Below are 26,820 nucleotides of genomic sequence, written 5' to 3' on the forward strand. Positions count from 1 at the left end.
AAGACAACATCTCTATAGACTATACATACACAGGGCTTGTGTTGTACATCCTGCAGCCAATCACAGGATTCTCAGTCTAAGACAACTAAGGGAACCCTTTGTTTTACTACTGTTGTAGGGTGCAGTCATTCATCCATCCAACTGCAAGGTCATTGTGGTCATTATGGATTAAGCTTTGATAAAATGGGGATGTTATCCTATGATGTATTGCCATGACAGTACAGTCAGCATTGTACCGTGGTGGGCTACACAGGCAGAAGAACAGTCACTTTACCCTGGCGAACTATGACAATTTGTTGTTTCCTTGTCGATGGCGCTTGGGGACAATTGGCTACCGCTAGTAGAAAAAAAGCTAACTGCATGAGTCGTGAGGAAATTAATCAGTGACTTGCCTCAGGCAAAAAGTTACTTCTGTCTATTTAAACAAATCAGGGGAAGAGGGGACATTAGTCAGGGCTTGATCTGGTCAAGCATTGCTGCAGCCAACGCTGGGCTACTGTAGGAAACTGGGCCACTGGGATAGTCTTCTACTTCCTCTAAAGTCAGCTTGGGCTCTACAGTGGCCTCATTTTCACTGAGGAGGCTTCAAAGTTAAATGTGATGTATTCTTCTTTATACAGTTACAATCATATGCAGATCAAAAATATGTAATTTATGGTAGAAAAATCTTCTAACACTCAGAAAGGAGAAATGGTAGCATTCTGTTTACTTCAAAATACCTACCAGCTCAGCTACACACATTAACTGTACTGGCTATATCCCATGTAAGTACCTATCCAGAAACTGTACAAAAAAGACAGTAAGAGACATTATAGTGAGCATCCGGTCTCCGCCCTGCAGTCACCTGAGCCTGTTCTGTTTTCTATACGGTAACCTGGGAATAAACAGGGCCAATGTTTTTCTGTCAGGCATCCCTCTGGGACACCCTCCCACAACAGGTGCAGGGTCCTGGAACAACAGCTCTCGGTTGCTAGGTGAGCTGGGCCATGTGAGGAGCTTGCAAATCCATTTTTTTGGAAGCATTTACTACCCCTGCCCTCTCCAAGTCTCTGTTTACCAGTTTTAGGCAGGAAGAGACACACCACACACTTTAAACTACTCAAGCATGGTAAATATCAATGAGAGAAAGTGTACCATTTTGTGGCAATCCAATAGATATAAAACTGGCAATTCAAAAGCTCTGAAAGCATTATACTGTGGAGAACTTGACAAAATTGACCTATAAAATCATGTGGCACTTTGAAATACAAGCATTTCCAAAAGGAAAGTAGCTTTGTTGGATTTCTCCTTAGATTTTACCATATATTAACATGTAATGTTTTCATGAGGGACTTGAAAGGGTAACCCTATTAAACTAATTACAACACACTAATGCCACACACACACCTCGTCTCCAACCACCATATCAAATGTCCCCAGTTGACAAGGCACTCAGATTAATAAAAAATAATTGGGTTCTGTTCTCTTCAGCAGAGGTGAGACAGAGGTGCTTATCAAACACAACAACAGCCAATGAATCACACAATAGAAAGAGTCACCAGAAGAATAGGCACACACAGAAACCTTTCAGTCTCAGCCCATAGCTGGCATCATCTCCACTGATCTTTACTTAATCTAATGTGGTGATAACAGAGACAATGATTACCATGACTAATTTATATGATCCTTAGATTAGTGTAATTGTTCAGCTGCGTCTTTTAAAACAATGGTGTGTGAATAAAAAGGGGGATTAAATGGTGGGCTGTAACTAACTCCTCCTGCTGAGACCCCTTTACAGATCTAAAATGGAAACGGGCGTTTCTGTGCTGCTAGGTAACTGAAACGCATGGTCTCCTCTCCTAAGTGAAACAGAGTGGTAGAGAGTCCTCATATGGGCAGTTTCTCCATAAGGACGTGAAGGCATACAAGAGTTAAGATAACTCAGCGCTGGGACGACAACACTACACTCTCCTGGCACTATCGACAGGGCTTACTCAACACAGCACCAACCCACCAATCAAACTGACAGTTTGTTGGAAGAATACACTTAATTTATTCAGTTACATCTAACCTGGTGTGACTACCGTGTAAAATCAGGTAGGGGTGAATCAAGGCCATGTCGAACATTTTTCTCTCTCTCATCCACTGATTCCAGTCACTAGTAGTGAAGGTGACAGAGTGGCATAATTGTGATCCCACCGTGCAAAACACATTGTAGCATGGGCCGGGTGCAGTGGTGGAAAAGTACCCAATTATCATACTTTAGTAAAACTAAAGATACCTTAATAGAAAATGACTCAAGTAAAAGTGAATGTGACCCAGTATTTACTACTTGAGTAAAAGTCTAAAAGTATTTGGTTTTAAATATACTTAAGTATCAAAAGTAAATGTAATTGCTAAAATATACTTGTATCAAAAGTAGCCAGGGGAACGCTCCAACACTCAGACATCTTTACAAACGAATCATTTGTGTTTAGTGAGTCCGCCAGATCAGCGGCAGTAGGGATGGCCAGGGATGTTCTTTTGCATGAATTGTACAATTTTCCTGTCCTGCAAATCATAAATAAATGTGACTAGTACTTTAGGGTGTCAGAGGAAAATGTATGGAGTAAAAATTACATTATTTTCTTTAGGAATGTAGTGAAGTAAAAGTTGTCAAAAACATAAATAGTACAGATACCCCAAAACACTGAAGTAGTACTTTAAAAGTATTTTTACTTAACTACTTTACGCCACTGGCCAGGTAATGAACCTGGACCAGATAAGAGGCTTACACGAAGCAACACTGATGCCTTTTATAACTAGCTAGACCAGAGGTGAGTGGACCGAGACTGTAGGAGCGTTATATGAATAACAGTATCTAATATCTCACAAAACACAATCCTATGATCTACCAAATTCAAATTCAGTTGGGGTAATATTGGAGGCTTTCCATGAGGCAGTCATACGACATGCTTTGATTTTTTAATTGATTAATACAACATCAAACACTGAAATATAAAGCTTTCAGCATTTGTGTGCTATAGGCTACTGATAGAACTAACGACAACATAAAGAAATGCGTGATTAGATCAAAGTAAAAGTCTGCAGCAGCAACAACTGTGTTGTACTGGAGCCTCCTTTCATATATGGGGAAGAGTGTGTGTAGAAATATGCTACAGCGCAGTATTCTGTAGTGAGATTGGAGCTGAGGAGATGGTGTATAAAACATGTTAAAGGTAAGAGCCAACAGTAGGTTGTTGTGAGTATTTTCAGTCCATTTGTCCTGTACCAGACTGAGTCAGCCAGGCTTAATCATTCGCTCAGTCCTTCCCAATATGAGTGAAATTGATGGCTGCTCTGCTCTGTTATTTTTTCTCGCTTTCCATCATACTGCCATCTGGCAACGCCCACGGGCCACAGCAGTTCCACACCACAGACAAGCACGCCAACACAGACACACATACATACGCGAGCGCACACACAGCAATTACCTACCCACCCACATGGCGTAGGCAATTCAGCACCCACACACACACACTCCTGGAGCAGCCAATTGACCCCCCACACCCATACACAGTGGCTCTCAGCACAGTGGGAGAGTGTCAAATTCAACAGTCAGTCATGTTGAACAACAGGAGCTGTAGATTGCATCCAGGACAACCCCATCAACCCAGCCCAGTCTTGGATAGATCTGGAGAGGAGAGGTTGACTGCTCTCTCAGAGGCTTTGTTTGAGCAAATATTAGAGCAAGCCTGAAAGTTGATGATTTATGAATCACCCCAACACAGGCGTACTGCATGTCTCGATCATATTACTACTCTGATTACCCAGCAGGTAGGCACGCCCAGTAGATGAAGTTGAAATGAGCTAGCCCGCTCAACGCGGTACAGACCCTGATCTAAGTGAGATTGATGAGGATCACTCTGCTGAGTTGACATGGCTCACACACACCATCCTCCACAGTTCAGCTCTCACACCCACAGCAGTATGGACCATGTGAAAGAGTGGTCCTCAACCTGAACCTCTGAGTGACACCCACTCACTATTAGAACAACATATTATGTTCTCCCACACAATCAGAATGTGTCCAATGGAAGTGGCAGAAACACTTCACATTGGGCTCCCGAGTGGTGCAGCGGTCTAAGGCACTGCATCTCAGTGCTAGAGGCGTCACTACAGACCCTGGTTCGATTCCAGGCTGTATCACATCCGGCCGCGATTGGGAGTCCCATAGGGCGGCACACAATTGGCCCAGCATCATCCGGGTTAGGGTTTGGCCGTCATTGTAAATAACAATGTTCTTAACTGACTTGCCTAGTTAAATAAAGGTTAAATTAAAAAATAAATACATTGATTTAGCATAATATAGAAGATACCCTTAAGTGTCTAATCCACTGAAGAGACCATAAGAGATTACCGCTATAATTGACCACCATTGTAATCAGTGCAGTTGGCCCATTTAATTAGCTGCATAGACCTGGAGGGAATTCCAAAGCCAATATGATATCCTAAAATATTGGCAGCAGATCCTGAAAGGGGCATTCTATCTGTGAAATAAATTGGAGTGGAGACTGCAGGGTTAATTGAGGGTATCATATCTAGAGATGATAATAGATAGAGATCATTGCATTTCAAAATGTGGTGGTGGATACAAGTCCCTCACTGTATTTCTGCAGAGAATATCTGAAGCCAAACAAAACTAAAAACACCCTCTACCTAGCTAGCTAACCTAAACCAGAAACCAGAGCTACAAAAACGCAATGCTTGACAGTCAACATTATCATAGTGATTTGTAAAAATAAGGTTAAACAAGGTCTGGTCTTGCCAAGATTTGAACCACACAAGAGGGTATGGTTTTAAACTGTATACACTGTTTATTAAATGGAGATAACCCACTGGTCTAGTAAAAGTGACAACAATTATGTACATGTAAGTACAACCCTTTAAAAACTGAATCCATCTTTCTAGAAAGGAGCGAGAATCCAACCACATTTCATGCAACTAGAACAGCGGTTAACTTCAAAGAACATAGTATATGTCACATAGGGAGAGAGCAGGGCTTGGGTGAAATCAAATGAACTCATACAACTCCATAACCCTTTGATAAAGCAGAGGGCAAAAACTCTGGTAATCACTCATATTAGCATATTTCCATTCCCTTCTCATTCTCCCCATCCACTCTTAGTTTGTCTACTTCTCTCACCTTCAGCAGAGAGAAACCAGATCGTCTTTGATATTTTCCTGATATGCATAATATTTGGAGCAGTGTGCACATCTTTCCTTCCTAAATCTGCTTTAAGTGGAAAAAGAAGACTAAAAGCAAACCCATTTGAGATTGGGGCTGAGATGGTAATTGCTTAACATCAGAGTACCTCAGTATCTTCAAAAAATTTAACATTTTAAAAGTTCTTCCTTTGCACCAATCCTCCCAGCCCACGGTCTCTACAGCGTATTCTTTGTTACACTTTTCAATTTCAGGTATTTTTACCAGGGGGCATTGTTAAGACAGGAAGACGCACTCTCTTTCTCCCTCTCCATCTGTAGCCATACATAATTCAGCACTTCCTTCCATTATTCCTCCCAGAGATACTCTCCTGCTGACCAGTCAAATTACTATTGTTTTCCCCCTCTCAGACACACTCATCGCCGTAATGCTACAAGCTCTACAGGACCTCAGGCCAAGAGAGGCCCCAGGAAGGCAATACCAAAGATACCAGTAACTAACCCAAGATATATCGTCGGCATCATTTCCAATGGGAGCAAATTAAGCATAATGGGCAGAAAAAGCAAGGAGGTGGGCAGAGCCAAGGACGACCTAGCGAGATCCTATTGCCGTGTTTTTGCATGTTTTCATTAGGGAACGCCTTCTCTGTGAAGTGCGCAGTAACTCAATTCGCCCTTGCAATCGGAACAACGCAATTTTTTGAAACTTTGGTCAAGTTTACAAATCTTAGTGCACCCTGTTCATAGCAGATTCTAGTTTTGGGAACAGAAAACTGTATTGAGATTGAATGTTTAAATCGATACTGAAAATTTGCAGAATGTCAGCCAAGTTTCATCTAGCTCCATCTTCTCCCACCATATTTGCTTCAGATTTATATATCCTGTGAGACATCTTGTTCCTTCTTCCATCTGTGACAATACCACATTCTGGTGCACCATGGACCTGGCCTGTCTTCAAAGCACTCATATTGTAAGACCCTGATGTTAGCTCAGCAAAAACAGAACGTGTCGTTGATCCAGACTTCCTCCTACACATACTTCCTTTATACCAGTTCATAATCTTTCATTGATCCCTGCTGGATTGAGATGTATGGTATGGTTTTTACACACACACAGACTGCACTTTTCATTCTCTCCAACAGTGGGAAAGGGTAGGAAGAATGAACAGTTAACCAGCTGGCGCATGTTTAACGCAGTCCCACCTAATTGGTCTAGGGATTATTAAATCAACTAGTTCAGCTGAATGGGTTTCATCACTGTATAGGCCTTTAGCCAGGCTGTAACATGTCAGGGTCAATATACAGACCCGAGGGTAGGATGAAATGGATGAATGATGATGTATACATCCATAGAATTTCCCATGGGACATTAGATATGAAAATGAACTTTATGACCACATGGCAAGAATGATGTCGTTGCATATTGTCATTGCTGTGTCTATGACCGGAATGAGGCTATTCACTATAAATACAGGAGATGCACATACATTCAACATTTCTCAAGTGGTTTTCTATGTGAAATGTACTTTTGTTAAGTTATTTATTTGAATCCGCATTAGCTTTTGCAAAAGCAACAGCTACTCTTCCTGGGGTCCACAAAAAACATGGCAAGTACTAAAATCACTGATACACAAGGACAGTTACACAAATTCAAAACACAACAATATAACAAAAAAATTATACAAACAACGTAACTAAAAAAAATGGTGTGTTACAGTGTTTCCCCTCACAGTCCCTGCCATTCCATGAGTTGTCGTGGAATCTGTTTTTAAAGGTAAATTTGCTGTTTGCTTGAGTAATTAGAGATGGAAGGGGGTTCCATGCGATCATGGCTCTGTATAAAACTGCGTTGCTATGAATTTGTTTTGGACCCCTGGTGGCATGTGTTGTGAGGTATGTAATGTGTCTGAGCTGAATGTTATTTGATTATGCAGACAATCCGTAATTTGTCACAGTAATATTTCTCATAAAAACTAGACGAGAAGCAGTTACTCTCTCGTCAAGCCTCAACCAGGAAAGACTGGCATGCATGCTGTTGATGTGAGCTCTGTATGTGCAGTTAAGGGCAAGGCGTGCTGCTCTGTATTGAACCAGCTTTGCTGCACTTGACCATATTACCAGACAGTAATCAAGATGGGACAAGAACAGGCCTGAACAACTTGTACAGTTGATTTTTGTGTTTTATGAGAAACGTACCCCATCTTCACAACAACTTTGTCAATATGACTTGACCATGATAATTGACCATCCAAGGTTATACCTAGGAGTTCAGCTTGCTCAACTTGCTCAATGGTCACACCATTTATGTACAACTCTAATTGAGGTTTAGGTCTTAGAGAATTTTTTGAACCAAATACAATGCTTTTAGTTTTAGATGTATTTAAGGACAGTTTATATCTACGAAGTGAAATTCCTTCATTTATTATGAAACATCAAATCAAGAGAGAGGTCACTCACCAGTATAGTCATTGAGGCACTCGCAGGTGTAGCCTCCCTCTCTGCTGCGACACAGGCCGTGGGCTCCGCAGGGTTTGGAGTAGCACAGGTCGATCTCTGTCTCGCAGTAGTCTCCTGTGAAGCCCGTGGGGCAGCGGCAGCGCAGCCCGGCGATGGGGTGGATGGGCCGGAACAGGATGGTGTCGGACGCCACAAAGGGTGCCAGGCTGTCGAACTTCAACACAGACACACACTTCATGTAGTTCTCACAGGGCTCTCGCAGGCAGATGTTGTCATCGAAGGGCAGCACCTGCTGGGAGGAGATGTGGGCCAGCAGGCTGCGGTTCAGGTACAGCCTCTCTTGAAGCTCCTCAGACCCAAAGAACTCTGCCCTGCCACTGGCCCCTGCTGCCCCTCTGCCCACCCTGTCGCGCCCCCGGGGGCCCCCTCCTCCCCCCCGCGGCTCCTCCCTGTGCGAGGGCACGGCAACAGACAGGCTGACGTTGAGGATGCGGGCGCTGACGTCCGTGTCGTCCTGGATGTTGAACACCACCACGTCCTCGCGGTCAGCTGACAGCACGCGGGCCACACCCTCCAGGAACTGGGCCAATAGCAGGGACAGGAAGTGCTCCTGGGAGGTGTTGGCCAATCGCAGTGTGATGCTGTTGGAGAGCATCTCGTCTGTGATGATGGTGACCTGGAGCAGACACTGGGCTGACACCGAGTGGATCCCATCTGACAGGAGAGAAAGAGGAGAGAAGCACAGTATTAATAATACAGAACCTGGATTTATATCACAAACAATACTCAGGTTTTTTTCTGAATATGTAAGGGGCTTAGGTGGTGGGAGTGGCAGGAGGCTTGGCAATCAATGCGACTGGGTTCAATCCGGGTAAGACAATTTTAGAGGCCCCCCATCTTGGCAGGGAGAGAATTTAGCAGTTTTCAAGATTGTTTCCTGCAATTCTACACATTTTGCCATGGCTAATGCAATGTTCTTATGCTCAAACATTTTGACAAAATCAACGAGGGTCCCAATTCTTCCATTCTCCGGAACGGTTTAGCTTTTATTTTGGTGATTGTTAGTTCTCAAAGATTATATTATTTAAAAAAAAATGGAAAGTACATAGGTGTATTAGCTCTTCTATCTGGTTTATACTGAAAGCATTTTTCCATCCCCAAAATGTATAATAATAAACAATTTTTAAACTCAGTTTGGACTTAGGCGGTCCGAAAAAACAAAACCTACTCTCCTAGACTAAATCAACATTCTCTAGTAGCTACCTTTTTGCATGTATTCACAACACAGATATCCATCTCCCTGCATCCAAAGGGTTAATAAGACAAGGCTATTCAGTTGTCTGTATAATGAGCTATACACATCTGAAATGTCCTTTCCCCTTCACATACAAGGACAGCTCATCCTTCTCTAGCCTTTACTACTGTTGTTTGAAACGCCATCCTATCAATTCCTTCCCACGGCCTTGCATTACAAAATACATCTCAGCCCACAATTATCCAATACCTTATATACTTAAAACCATATTGAGTGATTCCTTTAGTACGCTGATTTGCAGAACTCATTCCAGTTACTGTAAACCACATTGACAACACAGGGGAAAACTTCTTAAAGAAAATATCATCTTGAGGACTGCACAGTGAGTGAAATAATGAAAAAAAAACCCAGACAGACTCATCATCAGAAATAACAAGAAACAAAAAGTGCAGTAATAAGTAAGCCATGTCGCTAACAAGCAGAAAAGTCCCATCAATAGGAAGCCATTCCAATTTTAAAGGATCCTCTCATCAAGAGAACTTACACAACATCAGTGCTAGCATTGAAAAAAGACATGGGCTGAACCTGAACCATATCACAACCTAGGACTTCATTAAAAATAGATGCCTTCAGGCTGCAAATGTATTCAAAGAGCAGAAATACATAATGTATTCTGTTGTTCAGAACTCCCTGATAGTAGCGGTACATGGATACAATCACCGGGGAAGCCAAGGAAAGAAATGCCATATTTCAACCTGTGTTGTGATAATTGCGTTGTTTGCTCTATAACCTGAAAGTTCATATGCCTTGACACCACAAGTACAAATCCCTATCTCCATCCATGGCTAACTTAGGAAAGGGACGATTTTAGATAGCTAGCCACCGGAGGACAACGGCGCGAGAAGGCAACAATTAAAGTTCTGTCAATGACATTTGGCTTCTGATGTAATTGGTGTGAAGCCAAATCCAAACATGCTTCCCTTTTTTTTTTGGGGTGTGCCAGGACACTTCACAGCTGAGCTTACTCAGTTTAGCTCAACGTTGATTGGCTATTATTTTATTTTAAAAATGATCAAGAGAAGCTAAATGCTCGCTGGCTTCCCTTGCATTCAATGCTACGGGCAGCAACAATGTCATACTTTTTGTGACCAGACAGCATCAGATAGATGGGCTACACACAGAGACAAAAGCGGGGCTGTTTCGTTCGCTCGTATGCTTTCTCCGGTGAGATACATTCAGCCTCTTGCGAATTGAAGGACATGTATGAAACACAGAGAAATGAAAGAAATGTTTTTCTCTTTGTCCATTTTTTGGGGAAACCTGGCTTCCATGGCATCCGTGAATAATTGCCTCTGCTCCTGACAAGTCAACATGATCCCAGTTCAGGAATCATAAGTTAGACAATCACAGCCCTCTCCAACCATCTCTTCTCACCATCTCAAATAGACTCTGTGGTTGAGGCATTTGTAAGGATTTGTAGGTATACAATACATTTATACAACGTATTCCTGGTGTTATTGATGTTCTCTGTTACAGTATCATCCCGTCTCCTGTCTCCGTCTGTCTGGATCTTTGTGAAAATCAATAGATAAAATTGTCCGAAAAAGATCTGAAACCAATCCTATTCTTGACTGTTATACATTTTATCTACAGCGTTCTGTGTTTAAGGTCACCAGAGAGAGAGGGGGTTTATTTGTAGCAGTGTTTGCTAGTCTGTTGCCTGAAGGGCAAACATAAAACATGCCTAATCAAATCAAACCTGTCGTGAAAACAAGCCCCAGCCTCTTCCTCCTCTTCCCTTTACACTGTAATCAATAGTCTCTTTGTCTGGGGGCTCTGGATGTGGGCCAGAGAACAGAACAGAACCCCTCAGCTGAGCTTTGGTGGAGGAGAGAACCCAACCAACCACACAAACAGGCAGCAACACTGTGGAAGCTACAGGATCCCAGGCTGGCACAGGGCATGTTTAAACACCCAGCGCCAAAATGAGAGAGAAAGTGGGAAAAGAGTAGAGAAGCGAGGAGCAGAGAGAAAGGAAGACTGAGCAGCATGTCTGACACTGCTTTAATCCTTCTGCTGCCAGTCAAGCCACTCCAGCACTGGGACACTACAGGCCCTGAGCAGAGTGAACAGAGCTGGAGGGAGGACTGGGAAGGGGCACTTCTCTCTCAGACACACACACACACACACACACACACACACACACACACATATCTGTGTTGTCTGTGCATACAGAAACAAATTGGTGAGAACATGTCAGAGGGACATTAAAAATGGAAAACAGTCAGATGCTTTGGGAAAGAGGGGCAAAGTGGTGGCAAGGAGATTCAATTTAACATTTAATCTGGGGAGATGAAAGTAGTGCCTCGGTGCCTTTTCCACACAGGCTTAGCTGTGTACATTGGCATGCCTTGTATCAATCATGAAATGGTAACTGCACAGTAAAAAAGTTGTCTGAGAAAGCTTATACCACATCCTGTCCTTCAAGTCAACGTAGTGACGAGTGGCACCAGTACCATCTTCATCATGACAGCACTGAGCTCATCACAATTCAGCAAACTCATCCTTAAACATGGCAATTCACATCTTGCTTTCGTTTTTTAATCTTTGTTGACATTTGCATGCTGAATCATATGTTACATGTCAGTCAGAAGACCTTCAGCAGCTTTGATAAGTTGCATAATTGAAAAAGAATGTAATATTTTAATTACGTCACAAATTAACCTATTTAAGTATATACACAGTTGAAGTCGGAAGTTTACATACACCTCAGCCAAATACATTTAAAAACTTAGTTTTTCACAATTCCAGATATTTAATCCTAGTAAAAATTCCCTGTCTTAGTTTAGGATCACCACTTTATTTTAAGAATGTGAAATGTCAGAATAACAGAGAGAATGATGTATTTCAGCTTTTATTTCTTTCATCACATTCGCAGTGGGTCAGAAGTTTACATACACTCAAATAGTATTTGGTAGCATTGCCTTTACATTGTTTAACTTGGGTCAAATGTTTCCAGGAGCCTTCCACAAGCTTCCCACAATAAGTTGAGTGAATTTTGGCCCATTCCTCCTGACAGAGCTGGTGTAATAGAGTCAGATTTGTTGACCTCCTTGCTCGCACACCCTTGTTCAGTTCTGCCCACAAATTTTCTATAGGATTGAGGTCAGGGCTTTGTGATGGCCACTCCAATACCTTAACTTTGTTGTCCTTAAGCCATTTTGCCACAACTTTGGAAGTAGCTTGGGGTCATTGTCCATTTGGAAGACCAATTTGCAACCAAGCTTTAACTTTCTGACTGATGTCTTGAGATGTTGCTTCAATATATATCATTTTCCCTCCTCATGAAGCCATCTATTTTGTGAAGTGCACCAGTACCTCCTGCAGCAAAGCACCCCCACAGCGTGATGCTGCCACCCCCGTGCTTCACGGTTGAGATGGTGTTCTTCGGCTTGCAAGCATCTCCCGTTTTCCTACAAACATACCGATGGTCATTATGGCCAAACAGTTCTATTTTTGTGTCATCAGACCAGAGGACATTTTTCCAAAAAGTATGTTCTTTGTCCCCATGTGCAATTGCAAACCATAGTCTGGCTTTTTTATGACAGTTTTGGAGCAGTGGCTTCTTCCTTGCTGAGCGGCCTATCAGGTTATGTCGATATAGGACTCGTTTTACTTTGGATATAGATACTTCTGTACCCGTTTCCTCCAGCATCTTCACAAGGTCCTTTGCTGTTGTTCTGGGATTGATTTACACTTTTCGCACCAAAGTACGTTCATCTCTAGGAGACAGAACGCGTCTCCTTCCTGAGCGGTATGGCGGCTGCGTGGTCCCATGGTGTTTATACTTGCGTACTATTGTTTGTACAGATGAATGTGGTACCTTCAGGTATTTGGAAATTGCTCCCAAGGATGAACCAGACTTGTGGAGGTCTACACATTTTTTGGGCTGATTTATTATGATTTTCTCATGATGTCAAGCAAAGAGGCACTGAGTTTGAAGGCAGGCCTTGAAATACAACCACAGGTACACCTCCAATTGACTCAAATTATGTCAATTAGCCTATCAGAAGCTTCTAAAGGCATGACATTTTCTGGAATTTTCCAAGCTGTTTAAAGGCACAGTCAACTTAGTGTATGTAAACGTCTGACCCACTGGAATTCTGATACAGTGAATTATAAGTGAAATAATCTGTCTGTAAACAATTGTTGGAAAAATTACTTGTGTCATGCACAAAGTAGATGTCCTAACCGACTTGCCAAAGCTATAGTTTGTTAACAAGACATTTGTGGAGTGGTTGAAAAACAAGTTTTAATGACTCTAACCTAAGTGCATGTAAACTTTCGACTTCAACTGTATGTCTAGTTACCTATAAATACTCCTTCAGAATTCCCCACGATAATATAAAGCAAGATAATAGCGTATCACTTATTTTCAAGCCTGGCATTTTAGGATTCCTTATTTCTTTGCCCATCATCACAGGCAGTCATGTAGCCACTGATCCCCAAATGGAGCAAGAGACAGAAAATAGGAAAACAAAACACATGGAATTGAGAAGCTTAAAGTTTAGGCTACGTATCAGGAGAGAAGACATTCCCTTAATTATGTTCTCTGCCATGTGGCATTCTTGGATGAAGGCTTGGGCAGAGGTCCATGACAGACAAAGAGACTTGGAAACAGTATGCGAGGAGAATCTGCTCTTTAATAGAAACCAGACCGTCCTTCAAAAAGGGGTGCCTCTGTAGAGAAGGAAGCTCTGCTTTAGGAATGGGGGTTGTTGCTGGGAAAAGGGGGTGGGGGGGAAAGATGGGATGGTGAAGGGACAAGGTGCCAGCTCTGGAGTGTGACAGCCCTGCCAGCCCTATGGCTGACCCCCCCCCCCCAGCCTCTGTGTGCCAGGAATGCTCTCAGCAGAGAAGTGGCGCCAGGGAGAGATTAAACACACCCTGAGCCTGTATGAGCGCCAGGCCACCACTGTGTGTGTGTGTATATATATATATATATATATATATATATATATATATATATATATATATATATATATATATATATATATATAAATAACAAGATTAAGACAAAGCGTCATCAGTAACAGAGCCCGCCAGACTCTAAGTACAGTACAGTAAACTCTTCAGGGATCGAGCTATTCCGATAATGTTGCTGTAAAGCTAGATCCCATTTATCATTTGATTATGTCAGAGTGTGAAATCCTGTTCTAATACTGTCCCTATTCAGTTCGGATCCCAAACTATTATACATGACATACACATGACTTTATGTGATAGTTAACACACCCCCTGACCTATATCAACCCTGGGAGAAGCTCTTAATATGATAGCCTGAGGGTGGGACAATAGAGGACCTCTCCACTTTATGGGAGATGTAGGCCATACACGCCCAAAAATGCTAACCTCCACTGTTATTGTAATAGTGAGAGGTTAGCATGTCTTGGGGGTATGATATTTGCGTGTCCAACTTACTCACTCATCATTACTTATAATTCATTCAGGATTATCTGTAATCATGGTAGCATCCACATTAATGTAGAAGTGTTTAGAAACATATTCTATTCTTATTTTCAATAAAAGTGACTCCAAAATTACACAATACATTATTTAACATTAATTTCTATTGGGCACAACAGAGTGCTGGAGTACAGAGTCAAACACTACAATTGTTCACTGTCCCAATACTTTGAGTGCACTGTACATCTGTTTTAACTTCTGGTCACTGGAATATGTCATCTATAAAAAGAGACTGCGCCGCAGAAAACATCCAGTCCCAAATCTAAATCTCTAGTCATTATTTTCTACTTTTGACGTGCTTGCTACTGTAAACTTACAGTGTGTGGGCTTACACATACAGCAGAGAACGTTCTCAGGCTGGGGACTTTGGGAGGCAGATAGACAACTTTTATTGTCTAAAATATTAATAGAATCCTGTTTCCAACCATCCGGTAAATGTTTAATGGCACAGATTCAGCTCCCTTTGGTGCATTACTAAAGAAATGTCACCTCAACACAATGAAAAGGCTAGAAAGGATTGGATGACTTCCACCATCCACCATCATGATAAAATTACAGTTTGGCTCAGTTGAGCCTAGCCTGGGTGCCAGCCTGTTAGGCAGCAAGTAGGCAGTCACCAAACAAGCCTGGCTTCCATGACAATTCAGAAAAGGTATATTGAAAATGTGCAAAGAATTGAAATGATTTGTGGAATTTGATTGAGGTGATGCTCAACGTAGCTACAAATGTTGACAGTTTAAGTTTCCTGGGTGAAATTGAGGTACAGTAAGGGGCAGAAGCAGAGAGAGGGAGAGCTTGAGATAAATACCAGAGAAAACTGAAGAGAGAAAAAAGGGAGAGATAGGGACAAGAGGAGAGGTAGAGACTGAGAAAGAGAGATGGAGACAGAGAGGGAGACAACAGAGAAGCTCTTGAAGGAGTGTGCCCGGTCTAATTCGAGCACAGTGCTCTACGTCACCGATGCCCAAAAAATGCCAGCCGAGTCACAGTGGATCAGGATCATGTGGGCAGTCACCACAACACTGAGGACAGAGATGTCCCCTATAGCGCGTCCATCCCTCCGCCCTATCCATTTCTTTCTAAAAAACCCAGACACATTGGGATAAATGTATACATACATGTACATTATATGACAGTCCAAAGATGGAGATAAGACAGCAACTGTTGTTAGTCTCCAGCTACTGTAGAGGTCATACGCTTAGCATAAAAGATTACATCAGTACCATTAATCATCATTGCTATAAATCTTATATTAATAGCACCTTTTAACCTGGTCTCAAAGCAGTTATACATCACACTGCTGTCATTACATACAGTAGGAATGTGCGAGTGTAAGCCAGGCATTACATCGCATGTGCTGATCTAGGGCAGAGTGAAGCTGTGTCAAGCAGCAGATGTGTGTTCCAGTAGAGACGAGTGCCATGGCAGAGCAGAAGGTACCTCAGGGTTAGTGGGTAATGAGGTTGAGCAGAACCACAGCCCATAATCTTAGTTATTTCAACACCAACAGATAGAGTATGTGCAGCACGTTCAGTGCCAACTGACTACATCAAAGCCACGGTCCCATTTCCAAGTTCAATAGAGAGCAAGGTCATAAATTAGTAATCTGCTCTGAGATAAAAAAAGGCTACATATCTTCGCACCCTCTAAAATCGCACTCGCCAAGCTGTTCAAGAAACTATTGCATTTCTGTTACGGCTGCTAGTTTATATCAACGTAGGAACATCAAAATTCCCCGATGGAACTTGTTATTGTACAGTTTGAATAAGGGGCGCGCCGTGTGAACTCTTGCACAGATCGTCATTTCAGAGGCAATTTGTGTAACCCTCATTTCTGACACTTCGTGTTTACCAAGTGCTGACCAACCATTAAACAACGAAGTCTGAATTATCTTGACAACAAACCAGACTGTGTGTGACCTTGGGATCACACAGTTCCATTGGGGGCGACACCTGGATCTACACAGTTCAATCTAATTAATATGAAGTGGGTAGGGCTGGCACAACTAATGTATAACTGACATTTATGGATAATATGTTTTTATTTTTTTGGAACAAACAGCTATTGAAGATGGGACAGCCGGGCATTCGTGTGGCAATTTGACATCACCCCCATGCTCTTAAGGAAATCATGAATGTCATGGATACATTGGAACTAGTGGATATATAGAGACTTAAATATCCTGATTTAGTGAGTTGTACATGGCGGAGGCTCAATCAAGCTAGTCGTCTTGACTTCTTTTTTTATGTCATTCTCATTGGCACCAAAAAATATATTTTTTTAAAGTGTTGAAAAGGGATAGAAGGCAGTCGGACCATCAGATAATAATTGGCATATACATTGCTTTTACTGAATTTCCACGTGGCGAGTATATTGAACATTTAATCAAAGCCTATGGGATGATAAAAACAAATTAACTAGGACAGAGGAATTTATAACTGAATTTTCCCGACATAACATCAGTACAGCAAATCCCCCTATTGTATAGGACACTTTTAAAATGTGACTTTGGAGGCCATGCAATTCAGTACTCATCTCTAAAACAAAAGCAATTTCAGTCAAGAGTCCATACCAACAAAGGAAATAGGTCTAACAGAACAGATAGATAGCAATAAAAATTGTACCATATAAGCTCAGAATAAGTTAGAGGAAAAACAAATAGAAATGGAGGAACTTATTCAAGAAAGATCAAGTGTAATATATTAGAAAAATAAAGCAAACTGGATGGAATATTGGGAAAAATGCACCAAAATATTTTTTAATCCTCAACATGACAGAGTCACCCATGATTCATCAAATTATATTTTGAAAGAGGAAGCAAAGTACTTTAAGCATATGTTTTTGTTTCAGTCTCCTCCATCTCCTCTAACCAAAGCTAATTGTATGGATTTCTTTTCAATTAATAATGTAAAATGATCAGCCGTACAGAAAGACTCATGTGAAGGCGAAATTACAGAGGAGGAACTTCTTGATGCAATTAAAGCACGGGACAATGCCAGGGCTGGGGATAGCATATCAGTTGAGGTATACCAAACATTCTCTTATATACTCAGAGGACCGTTATTAGCATGTTTTAACCACTCCTATGTAAATAGTAGATTGTCAGACACTCAACAAGGAGACCTGATTTAATTATTTCTGAAACAGGATACAAGTGGGAAATATAAAGACCCAGTCCATTAAAAACATTGGAGGCCCATTACACTTCAAAACACTAGCAAAATGTATAGCGCGATGAATTCAAAATGTATTGTCAGACATTATCCATTCTAAATCAGAAATACTTTTTACATGGACGATTCATTGGAGATATAAGTCAAGTACTGGAAACAATAGAACACTATGAAAAATCTGGGAAACCAGGACTGTTATTCATAGCGGACTTTGAAAAGGCTTTTGATAAAGTACAACTGGAGTTTATACATAACTGCCTGGAACATTTCAATTTTGGAGAATGTCTTATAAAATGGGTTAAAATCGTGTATAGTAACCCTAGGTGTAAAATAGTAAATAATGGCTACTTCTCAGAAAGTTGTAAACTGTTAAGAGGAGTAAAACAAGGTTGCCCACTATCAGCATATCTATTTATTATGGCCATCGAAATGTTAGCCATTAAAATCAGATCCAACAATAATATCAAGGGATTAGAAATCCAGGGTTTAAAAACAAAGGTGTCATTGTACACTGATGATTCATGTTCCCTTTTAAATCCTCAACTTCGATCCCTTCACAGCCTCATAGAGGATCTAGACATTTTTCTAACCACTCTGGATTACAACAAAATTAAGTGTACTATTACGTATTAAATCACAAAAAATACAACTTTTACATCACCGTGTAGTTTACCAATAAAATGTTCTGATGGTGATGTGGATATACTCGGTATACATATCCCAAAAGAAAGAAATGATCTCACTCAATAACTTTTTAATAGAAAGTTAGCTAAAATAGATAAGATCTTGCTACCATGGAAAAGGTAAATACCTGTCCATTTGTGGAAAAAAGTCACCAAGATGAACTCTTTAGTCATATCCAAGTTAAATATTTGCTTATGGTCTTGCCTACACCTAGCGAACAGTTTTTTAAATTATATGAGAAAAAAATAATGAATTTTATTTGTAACGGCAAGACAGACAAAATTAAATGGGCCTATTTATATAATGAATATGAATTCGGAGGGCATAAATTATTAAATATTCAAGCATTCACCCTCTCACTAAAGACTTCAGTCATACAAAAGTAATACTTAAATCCAAACTGGTTGTGTAGCAAACTAGTATGAATGACTCACCATATGTTCAAGAATGGCCTCTTTCCCTTAATTCAGTTTACAACCTCTCACTTTAAGTTAACTGAAAAGGAAATAATCTCCCAAATATCGCTATTTTTAAAAGAAGCCAAACAATTTTGTTTGCAATTCCTATTTAATCCACCAGAATAGACAGAACAAATAATACAACAAAGTGGTTAAACTCAAATATCTTTGTAAATGATATCATAAATACAGTTGAAGTCGGAGGTTTACATACCTCAGCCAAATACATTTAAGCTCAGTTTTTCACAATTCCTGACATTTAATCAGAGTTAAAATTCCCTGTTTTAGGTCCGTTAGGATCACCACTTTATTTTAAGAATGTGAAATGTCAGAATGATAGTAGAGAAAAACTTCAGCTTTTATTTCTTTCATCACATTCTCAGTGGGTCAGAAGTTTACATACACTCAAATAGTATTTGGTAGCATTGCCTTTAAATCGTTTAACTTGGGTCAAACGTTTTGGGTAGCCTTCCACAAGCTCATCACAATAAGTTGGGTGAATTTTGGCCCATTCCTCCTGACAGAGCTGGTGTAACTGAGTCAGGTTTGTAGGCCTCCTTGCTCACACACCCTTGTTCAGTTCTGCCCACAAATGTTCTATGGGATTGAGGTCAGGGCTTTGTGATGGCCACTCCAATACCTTAACTTTGTTGTCCTTAAGCCATTTTGCCACAACTTTGGAAGTATGCTTGGGGTCATTGTCCATTTGGAAGACCCATTTGCGACCAAGCTTTAACTTCCTGACTGATGTCTTGAGATGTTGCTTCAATATATCCACATCATTTTCCTCCCTCATGATGCCATCTATTTTGTGAAGTACACCAGTCCCTCCTGCAGCAAAGCCCCCCCCCCACAACATGATGCTGCCACCCCCGTGCTTCACGGTTGGGATGGTGTTCTTCGGCTTGCAAGCCTCCCCCTTTTTTCTACAAACATAACAATGGTCATTATGGCCAAACAGTTCTATTTTTGTTTCATCAGATCAGAGGACATTTCTCCAAAAAGTACGATCTTTATCCCCATGTGCAGTTGCAAACCGTAGTCTGGCTTTTTTATGACGGTTTTGGAGCAGTGGCTTCTTCCTTGCTGAGCGGCCTATCAGGTTATGTCGATATAGGACTCGTTTTACTGTGGATATAGATACTTTCGTACCTCTTTCCTCCAGCATCTTCACAAGGTCCTTTGCTGTTGTTCTGGGATTGATTTGCACTTTTCGCACCAAATAACGTTAATCTCTAGGAGACAGAACGCGTCTCCTTCCTGAGCGATATGGCGGCTGCATGGTCCCATGGTGTTATACTTGCGTACTATTATTTGTACAGATGAACGTGGTTCCTTCAGGCGTTTGGAAATTGCTCCCAAGGATGAACCAGACTAGTGGAGGTCTACAATTTGTTTTTCTGAGGTCTTGGCTGATTTCATTTGATTTTCCCATGATGTCAAGCAAAAAGGCACTGAGTTTGAAGGTAGGCCTTGAAATACATCTACAGGTACACCTCCAATTGTCTCAAATGATGGCAATTAACCTATCAGAAGCTTCAAAAGGCATGACATTTTTGGGGAATTTTCCAAGCTGTTTAAAGGCACAGTCAACTTAGTGTATGTAAACTTCTGACCCACTGGAATTGTGATACAGTGAAATAATCTGTCTGTAAAGAATTGTTGGAAAAATTACTTGTGTCATGCACAAAGTAGATGTCCTAACTGACTTGCCAAAATTATAGTTTGTTAACAAAAAATGTGTGGAGTGGTTGAAAAATTTGTTTTAATGACCCCAACCTAAGTGTATGTAAACTTCCGAATTCAACTGTAGGACTGGTGGAGTTGTCACACACACAGCAAACAAAAACATATGGAAATGTCTGCTCTACCCAAAATTACAACCAACTAATTGGAACATCACCGCAAGAATGGAAAAGGAAAGTGGAAGGGGGGAAAGTAAGGAACTTGTCTGTCTGCCCTGCATTAAAGACCATAATTGGTTAAAGAAAATTGTGATACATAAAAAGAATACAAGTTTCATTTAAGGACCAAAAAATGTACAGCCGTGCCATATAGATTACAAAATAGTTGGGAAGAGATTTTTGACGTACCGATTCCATGGCACATGGTTTAGAAACTGATACGCAAAACGACGCCAGATTCAAAACTTATAATTTTTCAATTTAAATTATACAAAATTCTTGCAACCAATAGAATGTTATTTACTTTTCTCTGTATATACCAACGATGTCGCTCTTGCTGCGGGTGATTCCCTGATCCACCTCTACGCAGACGACACCATTCTGTATACATCTGGCCCTTCTTTGGACACTTAACAAACCTCCAAACGAGCTTCAATGCCATACAACACTCCTTCCGTGGCCTCCAACTGCTCTTAAACGCTAGTAAAACCAAATGCATGCTTTTCAACCGTTCGCTGCCCACACCTGCCCGACCGACTAGCATCACTACTCTGGACGGTTCTGACCTAGAATATGTGGACAACTACAAATACCTAGGTGTCTGGCTAAACTGTAAACTTCCCTTCCAGACTCAAATTAAACATCTCCAATCCAAAATCAAATCTAGAATCGGCTTTCTATTTGGCAACAAAGCCTCCTTCACTTACGGCGCCAAACTTACCCTAGTAAAACTGACTATCCTACTGATCCTCGACTTCGGCGATGTCATCTACAAAATAGCTTCCAATACTCTACTCAGCAAACTGGATGCAGTCTATCACAGTGCCATCCGTTTTGTTACCAAAGCCCCTTATACCACCCACCACTGTGACCTGTATGCTCTAGTCGGCTGGCCCTCGCTATAGATTCGTCGCCAGACCCACTGGCTTCAGGTCATCTATAAGTCTATGCTAGGTAACGCTCCGCCTTATCTCAGCTCACTGGTCACGATAACAACACCAACCCGTAGCACGCTCTCCAGCATGTATATCTCACTGGTCATCCCCAAAGCCAACACCTCCTTTGGCCGCCTTTCCTTCCGGTTCTCTGCTGCCAGTGACTGGACCGAATTGCAAAAACGCTTTAGCTGGAGACTTATATTTCCCTCACTAACTTTAAACATCAGCTATCTGAGCAGCTAACCGATCGCTGCAGCTGTACATAGTCCATCTGTAAATAGCCCACCCAATCTACCTACATCATCCCCATATTGTTTTTATTAACTTTTATGCTCTTTTGCACACCAGTATCTCTACTTGAACATCATCATCTGCTCATCTATCACTCCAGTGTTAATCTGCTAAATTGTAATTACTTCGCTACTATGGCCTATTTATTGCCTTACCTCCTCACGCCATTTGCACACACTGTATATAGACTATTTTTTTCTATTGTGTTATTGACTGTACACTTGTTTATTCCATGTGTAACTCTGTGTTGTTGTTTGTGTCGCACTGCTTTGCTTTATCTTGGCCAGGTCGCAGTTGTAAATGAGAACTTGTTCTCAACTAGCTTACCTGGTTAAATTAAGGTGAAATAAAAATGTTTTTAATAAATAATTATATGGGGTATACAACCTTCCCAGTTCTGCAGATTTTGCTGCGAAGAGACAGAATCATTAGATAATTTGTTTGGTACTGTCCATATGTAGCTTGTTTTTGGTGACAGCTCCAGGAACCCTGCAGATAGCACTACTGGGTGATCTGAAAAGTCAGTCAAATCGATCAATAATAATAATAATAATAATAATAATCATAATAATAATAAATACTTTAAAAATATATATATATATTCAATTTACTATCTGTAGAAACAATGAGAATAGAAAGGTTCCGAACTTTTCTGAAAGATCACAGCACAATTGAAAAAGATATGGAAAATAGAAATACGATATGGGTGGTGTTAGGAGATAGATGGGAGGGATTGAATGGAGCTGAAAGTTGGGATTAATAACACAAGATAACTCATGTAAAACATACTGTGCCGTAAAACGTATATAGGTTCAGAACTTTAGTGAAAGAGCAGTTTGAAAAGATATGGCAAATAGAAATCAAACCAGATGGACATCAGAAATAGATGGGCGAGGTTGAGGGTAGAGGAAAGACAGGAGTAAAAACAGGCAAAATAGAACTATTGTAAAATAGACTGTCTATAAAATGTATATAGTATGTATAAGCTGGAAGCAGAAGCCTAAGCGTTGTTGTTCACTAGTTTACTCCAATTAGGGGAGGGGTGGTAGGGTTAGAAAGTAATAAAGGAAAACATATTTTTTTTATATATAAAAACAACCTACTAAATCATGGGTACACTCGCAATGGCTGCATGGTATTGCAATGCAATAATTTCCATGGTAACATAAAATGTTCATTAAAATGTCAACTGATTTTTGTAACATCAGTTGAGTTGAATCACAGCACATATTTAAGTGATAATGCCCGATAAACTGGTGTTTGGAGGATATATTGGCAGGGGTGTTAGGCCCGAGATGAAGTCGATGCCGGCAAACCGTGCCAATATATCCTCCAAACGACGGCATTATAACTTTTATACAATGGATTACCAACATATTCAAATAATGATTTACATATTTTAATTTAAAACTTTATTTTGATTAATTTATTCATACTATTTCATCCTTCCACAAGATATAGTCCCGACATATATCTAGGGTTGTTACCCAAGCCGGCTGTTCGTTTACTCTATTGGTTCGGTTGCCAGAAACGCAACCCATTCGTTCAGTCTTTTTGTTCTGTATCTATGGACGCGACCCAGACGTTCGTTCTAAATGTTCCCTTTCCATACTGGCTGGCAACGTTATTATCCTTTGCTTGCTAGCTAGCCAACTACGGCCAACTTACAGTCACAACAAACTTCAAAAAGAATAGTGACATTTATTTGGATACATCCATAACAATGAGCTAATGAGGCGCGATTTCACCTGGCATAGAAAATGTGCTCTCTCTTCAGGACACTTGAGGAGCTAGCCAACAACACAGCTAACACAATCACTTAACACTGAAGCTGTAAAGACTGCTAACTAGCTGCACTTCGTTTCATTTTACCTTTTTTCAATTGAGATTTCTTTGTATATATCCATAAAACTTATGCAAGCCTATTCATGATTTCGACTGGCTGAGAAACGCTGCCTGCCTGTCTGTCTCGTTCCGGCTCCAGACCCCTACACATTCATTACTATGGGACAGCTGGAGATGGATTTTGAATATTGAAATGTTGCAAATGTCGAAGAGACAGACAGCAAGTTGTATACAAATCTCCGCTGTTGAAAACTAAATGTTAGTCTAAAAGAAATGTGAGATAATGTCTAGATGCTTTTTGTAATGGCAATCAAGTTTATAAATAGCAAGGGTGGGCTGATGAGACAGTGTATTGCTCAGTCAGATGGAACAGAGTAAATAGGCATTTTAACGTCATAGATTTAGCCGGCGGTGAATTGTGGAATAGACACCGGCTGGAATGCGCTTTTAATAAATCAACATTCAGGATTAGACCCACCCATTGTATAATGACAGATACACTTCCTGCTTTTACTTCCTACATTGCTCCTCGCAATGGCAGCCAGTCTACCCAATATGCCAACATTATTGACTTGAATGGGGACGCCCATTCTATTCATTCTACTTCTATGCAGTCAGAAGCGGAGGAGAGTCTAAACGAAATGTTATTTTTTTTATATTGAAACTTTTATTAAGGTGACGGCAGTCATTTGGCTATCCAATAACCAAAATTCAATGACATCATCCAAATTCAATGACAGTCACAGTCCTAGAAATAGCTGACCTAGGACCACTGTGGTAATTAAATACATTCATTATAGAGGGACTTTTGCACTTGGATGACCCTGGATAATTTATTACAGTTATTAAAGCTTCCTCAGGTTTGGGATTGTGGTAGTCATGGAACAGATTTGTTCTGCCAGCACCTTGACAGGATTATATGGCCCTGCTTCCAGTGGCCATTCATTACAGTCATGTGCAATCAAAAGAGAGACCTACCTTCACAAAAAGATGTGTCAGTGCACAGCCACATCAAAGTGGAGGCATGCTATAGTCCATAAGGTTGAGTCTGTATGAAGTAGGCTACCTTTGAATTATCCACTCAGAGATGTTGGTGCCATGGACATGAAATTGTGTAGAAGACAGACTGGAACATTCAACATAAAATAAAGATGGGTTTCTAAAAAGGCTTGCTGGAGTTTCAGGAATTAAGGTTTACAAGGTGAAATCGACAAAAAGGGACGTTAACAAGTCTTAATGAGAGTATTTTGAAGCCTGGCCGAGGTTGCCTAGGGTTTCATGGGAACTAAATTCAGTTCTCTTCCACCTGAACAGAACACTGACATACAGGACCAGAGAGCTCTCAGCAGGAAAGCAGGCCTAATCCACTGCTACAAGCCAATCAGCAAGCAGGGATCACAGTCCAATCAGAATTCCATCAAAGGACTGGGGAAGTCAGTCCTCCGTAGACATTAGTGGGGTTCACCTGGGTTAAAGATTTGGGGAGGAACAGCCGAGCAGGAGTTTACCACATGCTGCTATTGTAGACGGGGCATTTTAGCAGGGTAGGAGTTGGGAGGTTTAAATCTCTGACTGTGGGAGTAGTTAAACCAGCAAGAGAGCCATTTGTTAGATCATGCTAATCAGTGGGCTAGGTCGCTCATTAAATCAGCCGAGCATGCTCGCTTAGTGATGTTCTTTTAATTAAAAAGCTGAAATTTGAAATCCTGGCGATCAAAAGGAAAAAGCGGCTCTTGAGAACATATTAAAACGTCATTGGGGAATGTGCTGGATGAATTAACCAGGGCTGAAACATGAAACAGGCTGCAGTCGCTGCCTGCCAGCCTACATGGTGGTTAGTTAGTTGGGGGTGAGGGTTGCGACTTGGGGAGGGATGGAGCGAGGGAGGGGGAGTACTTGATGCTTTGCTCCAGTTACTCCTCTCCCATCCCCCACTGCATGATCCCCCGCAGGACCAGCAACGGCCAAAGCGACACTCCCCTTCTGGATACAGTCCCCCCCACCAGGCAGGCGACCAGACCCCCTCCCAAACAACTGTTCACGTCACCATCTTTACTGTCCGCATTCCCACAATCCTCCTCGAGACCTCACCCTCACCACACATCCAATGAGAGGCTGTCTGACAACCCTGTAATGGACTGACTGAAGCTCAGACAACAAAGCATGATAGCTGATTTAATTCTCTAAGCTCCCACAATATTGTCCATTATACAACACCAAGTGCACAATGAACCAAGAACGGAAGCAGAGGCAGTTAACTGCCACCTCAATGTAGACATCTGACTCAGAGACCAAACAGTCAAACCATATGATCTCTGGAGGGATGGGAGAGTATAAAAATGGTTTAAAAACTTTTAGAATTGTTCACACTTTCTACACTAACGTAACTGTGGCTTGGATCACTAACTAGAGCATACATTATCCTGTAAGGAGGGCAGATTGGTGATTGTCCAAAACCAATGTGCCCTTGGCCTCCAGCAGCGTGAAGGGGTTAATGGCTTGGTCCCATTGTTGGGAGACATCTGCTGTATGATTAACATGAGCACTTCATATATCACACAGCGAGCCCACGTAGCCCCTCTGTGAGACTGAGGAGGGGTGACTGTGGAGAGAGCATGTTCTAACGCCTACGCAACACATTTGATGTAATTCATCTCGGAATGATGTAAAGTCAATTAAATTGCACAAAATTAATTCATTTGTTCGACTGCATCATAAAATGACTGATGAATGCGGCCAAATCTTCTTGCTCCACAATAAAACTAACAGTTGCCAAATGGATTAGTCAGCTTTGGTCTGTGTCAGCGTGCACATAGGAATGGTGTGCAATGAGGGGTTATACAGTACCTTCAGTAAGTGTACATACCCCTTGACTTATTCCAAATGTGTTACAGCCTGAATTAAAAACGGATGACTTTTTTTTCTCTCACACAGCTACACACATTACCCCATAATGACAAAGTTATTTATTTATTTTTTAATTGCAAAATGTATTGAAAATGAAATACAGAAATATAATTTACATAAGTATTCACACCGCTGAGTCAGCTGAGTCAACACGTTACAATCACCAGTCTTTCTTGGTACGTCTCTAAGAGCTTTGCAC

General features: G+C 41.2%; 1 protein-coding gene across 4 annotated transcripts in view; it reads right to left on the bottom strand.

The window, feature by feature from the left end:
* The window catches only part of celsr2 (cadherin, EGF LAG seven-pass G-type receptor 2), an 82,985-nt gene that overhangs the window by 40,279 nt on the left and 15,886 nt on the right, over positions 1 to 26,820 (bottom strand). For all 4 annotated transcript variants that reach the window (XM_014132987.3, XM_014132986.3, XM_014132985.3 and 1 more), the window contains exon 2: positions 7,641 to 8,354. In XM_014132987.3, coding sequence (XP_013988462.3) covers positions 7,641 to 8,354 — 714 coding nt within the window. The remainder of the gene's footprint in view (positions 1 to 7,640; positions 8,355 to 26,820) is intronic.

The sequence above is a fragment of the Salmo salar genome, chromosome 12, assembly GCF_965601325.2.
Source record: "Salmo salar chromosome 12, fSalSal1, whole genome shotgun sequence".
Classification (NCBI taxonomy): Eukaryota; Metazoa; Chordata; class Actinopteri; order Salmoniformes; family Salmonidae; genus Salmo; species Salmo salar.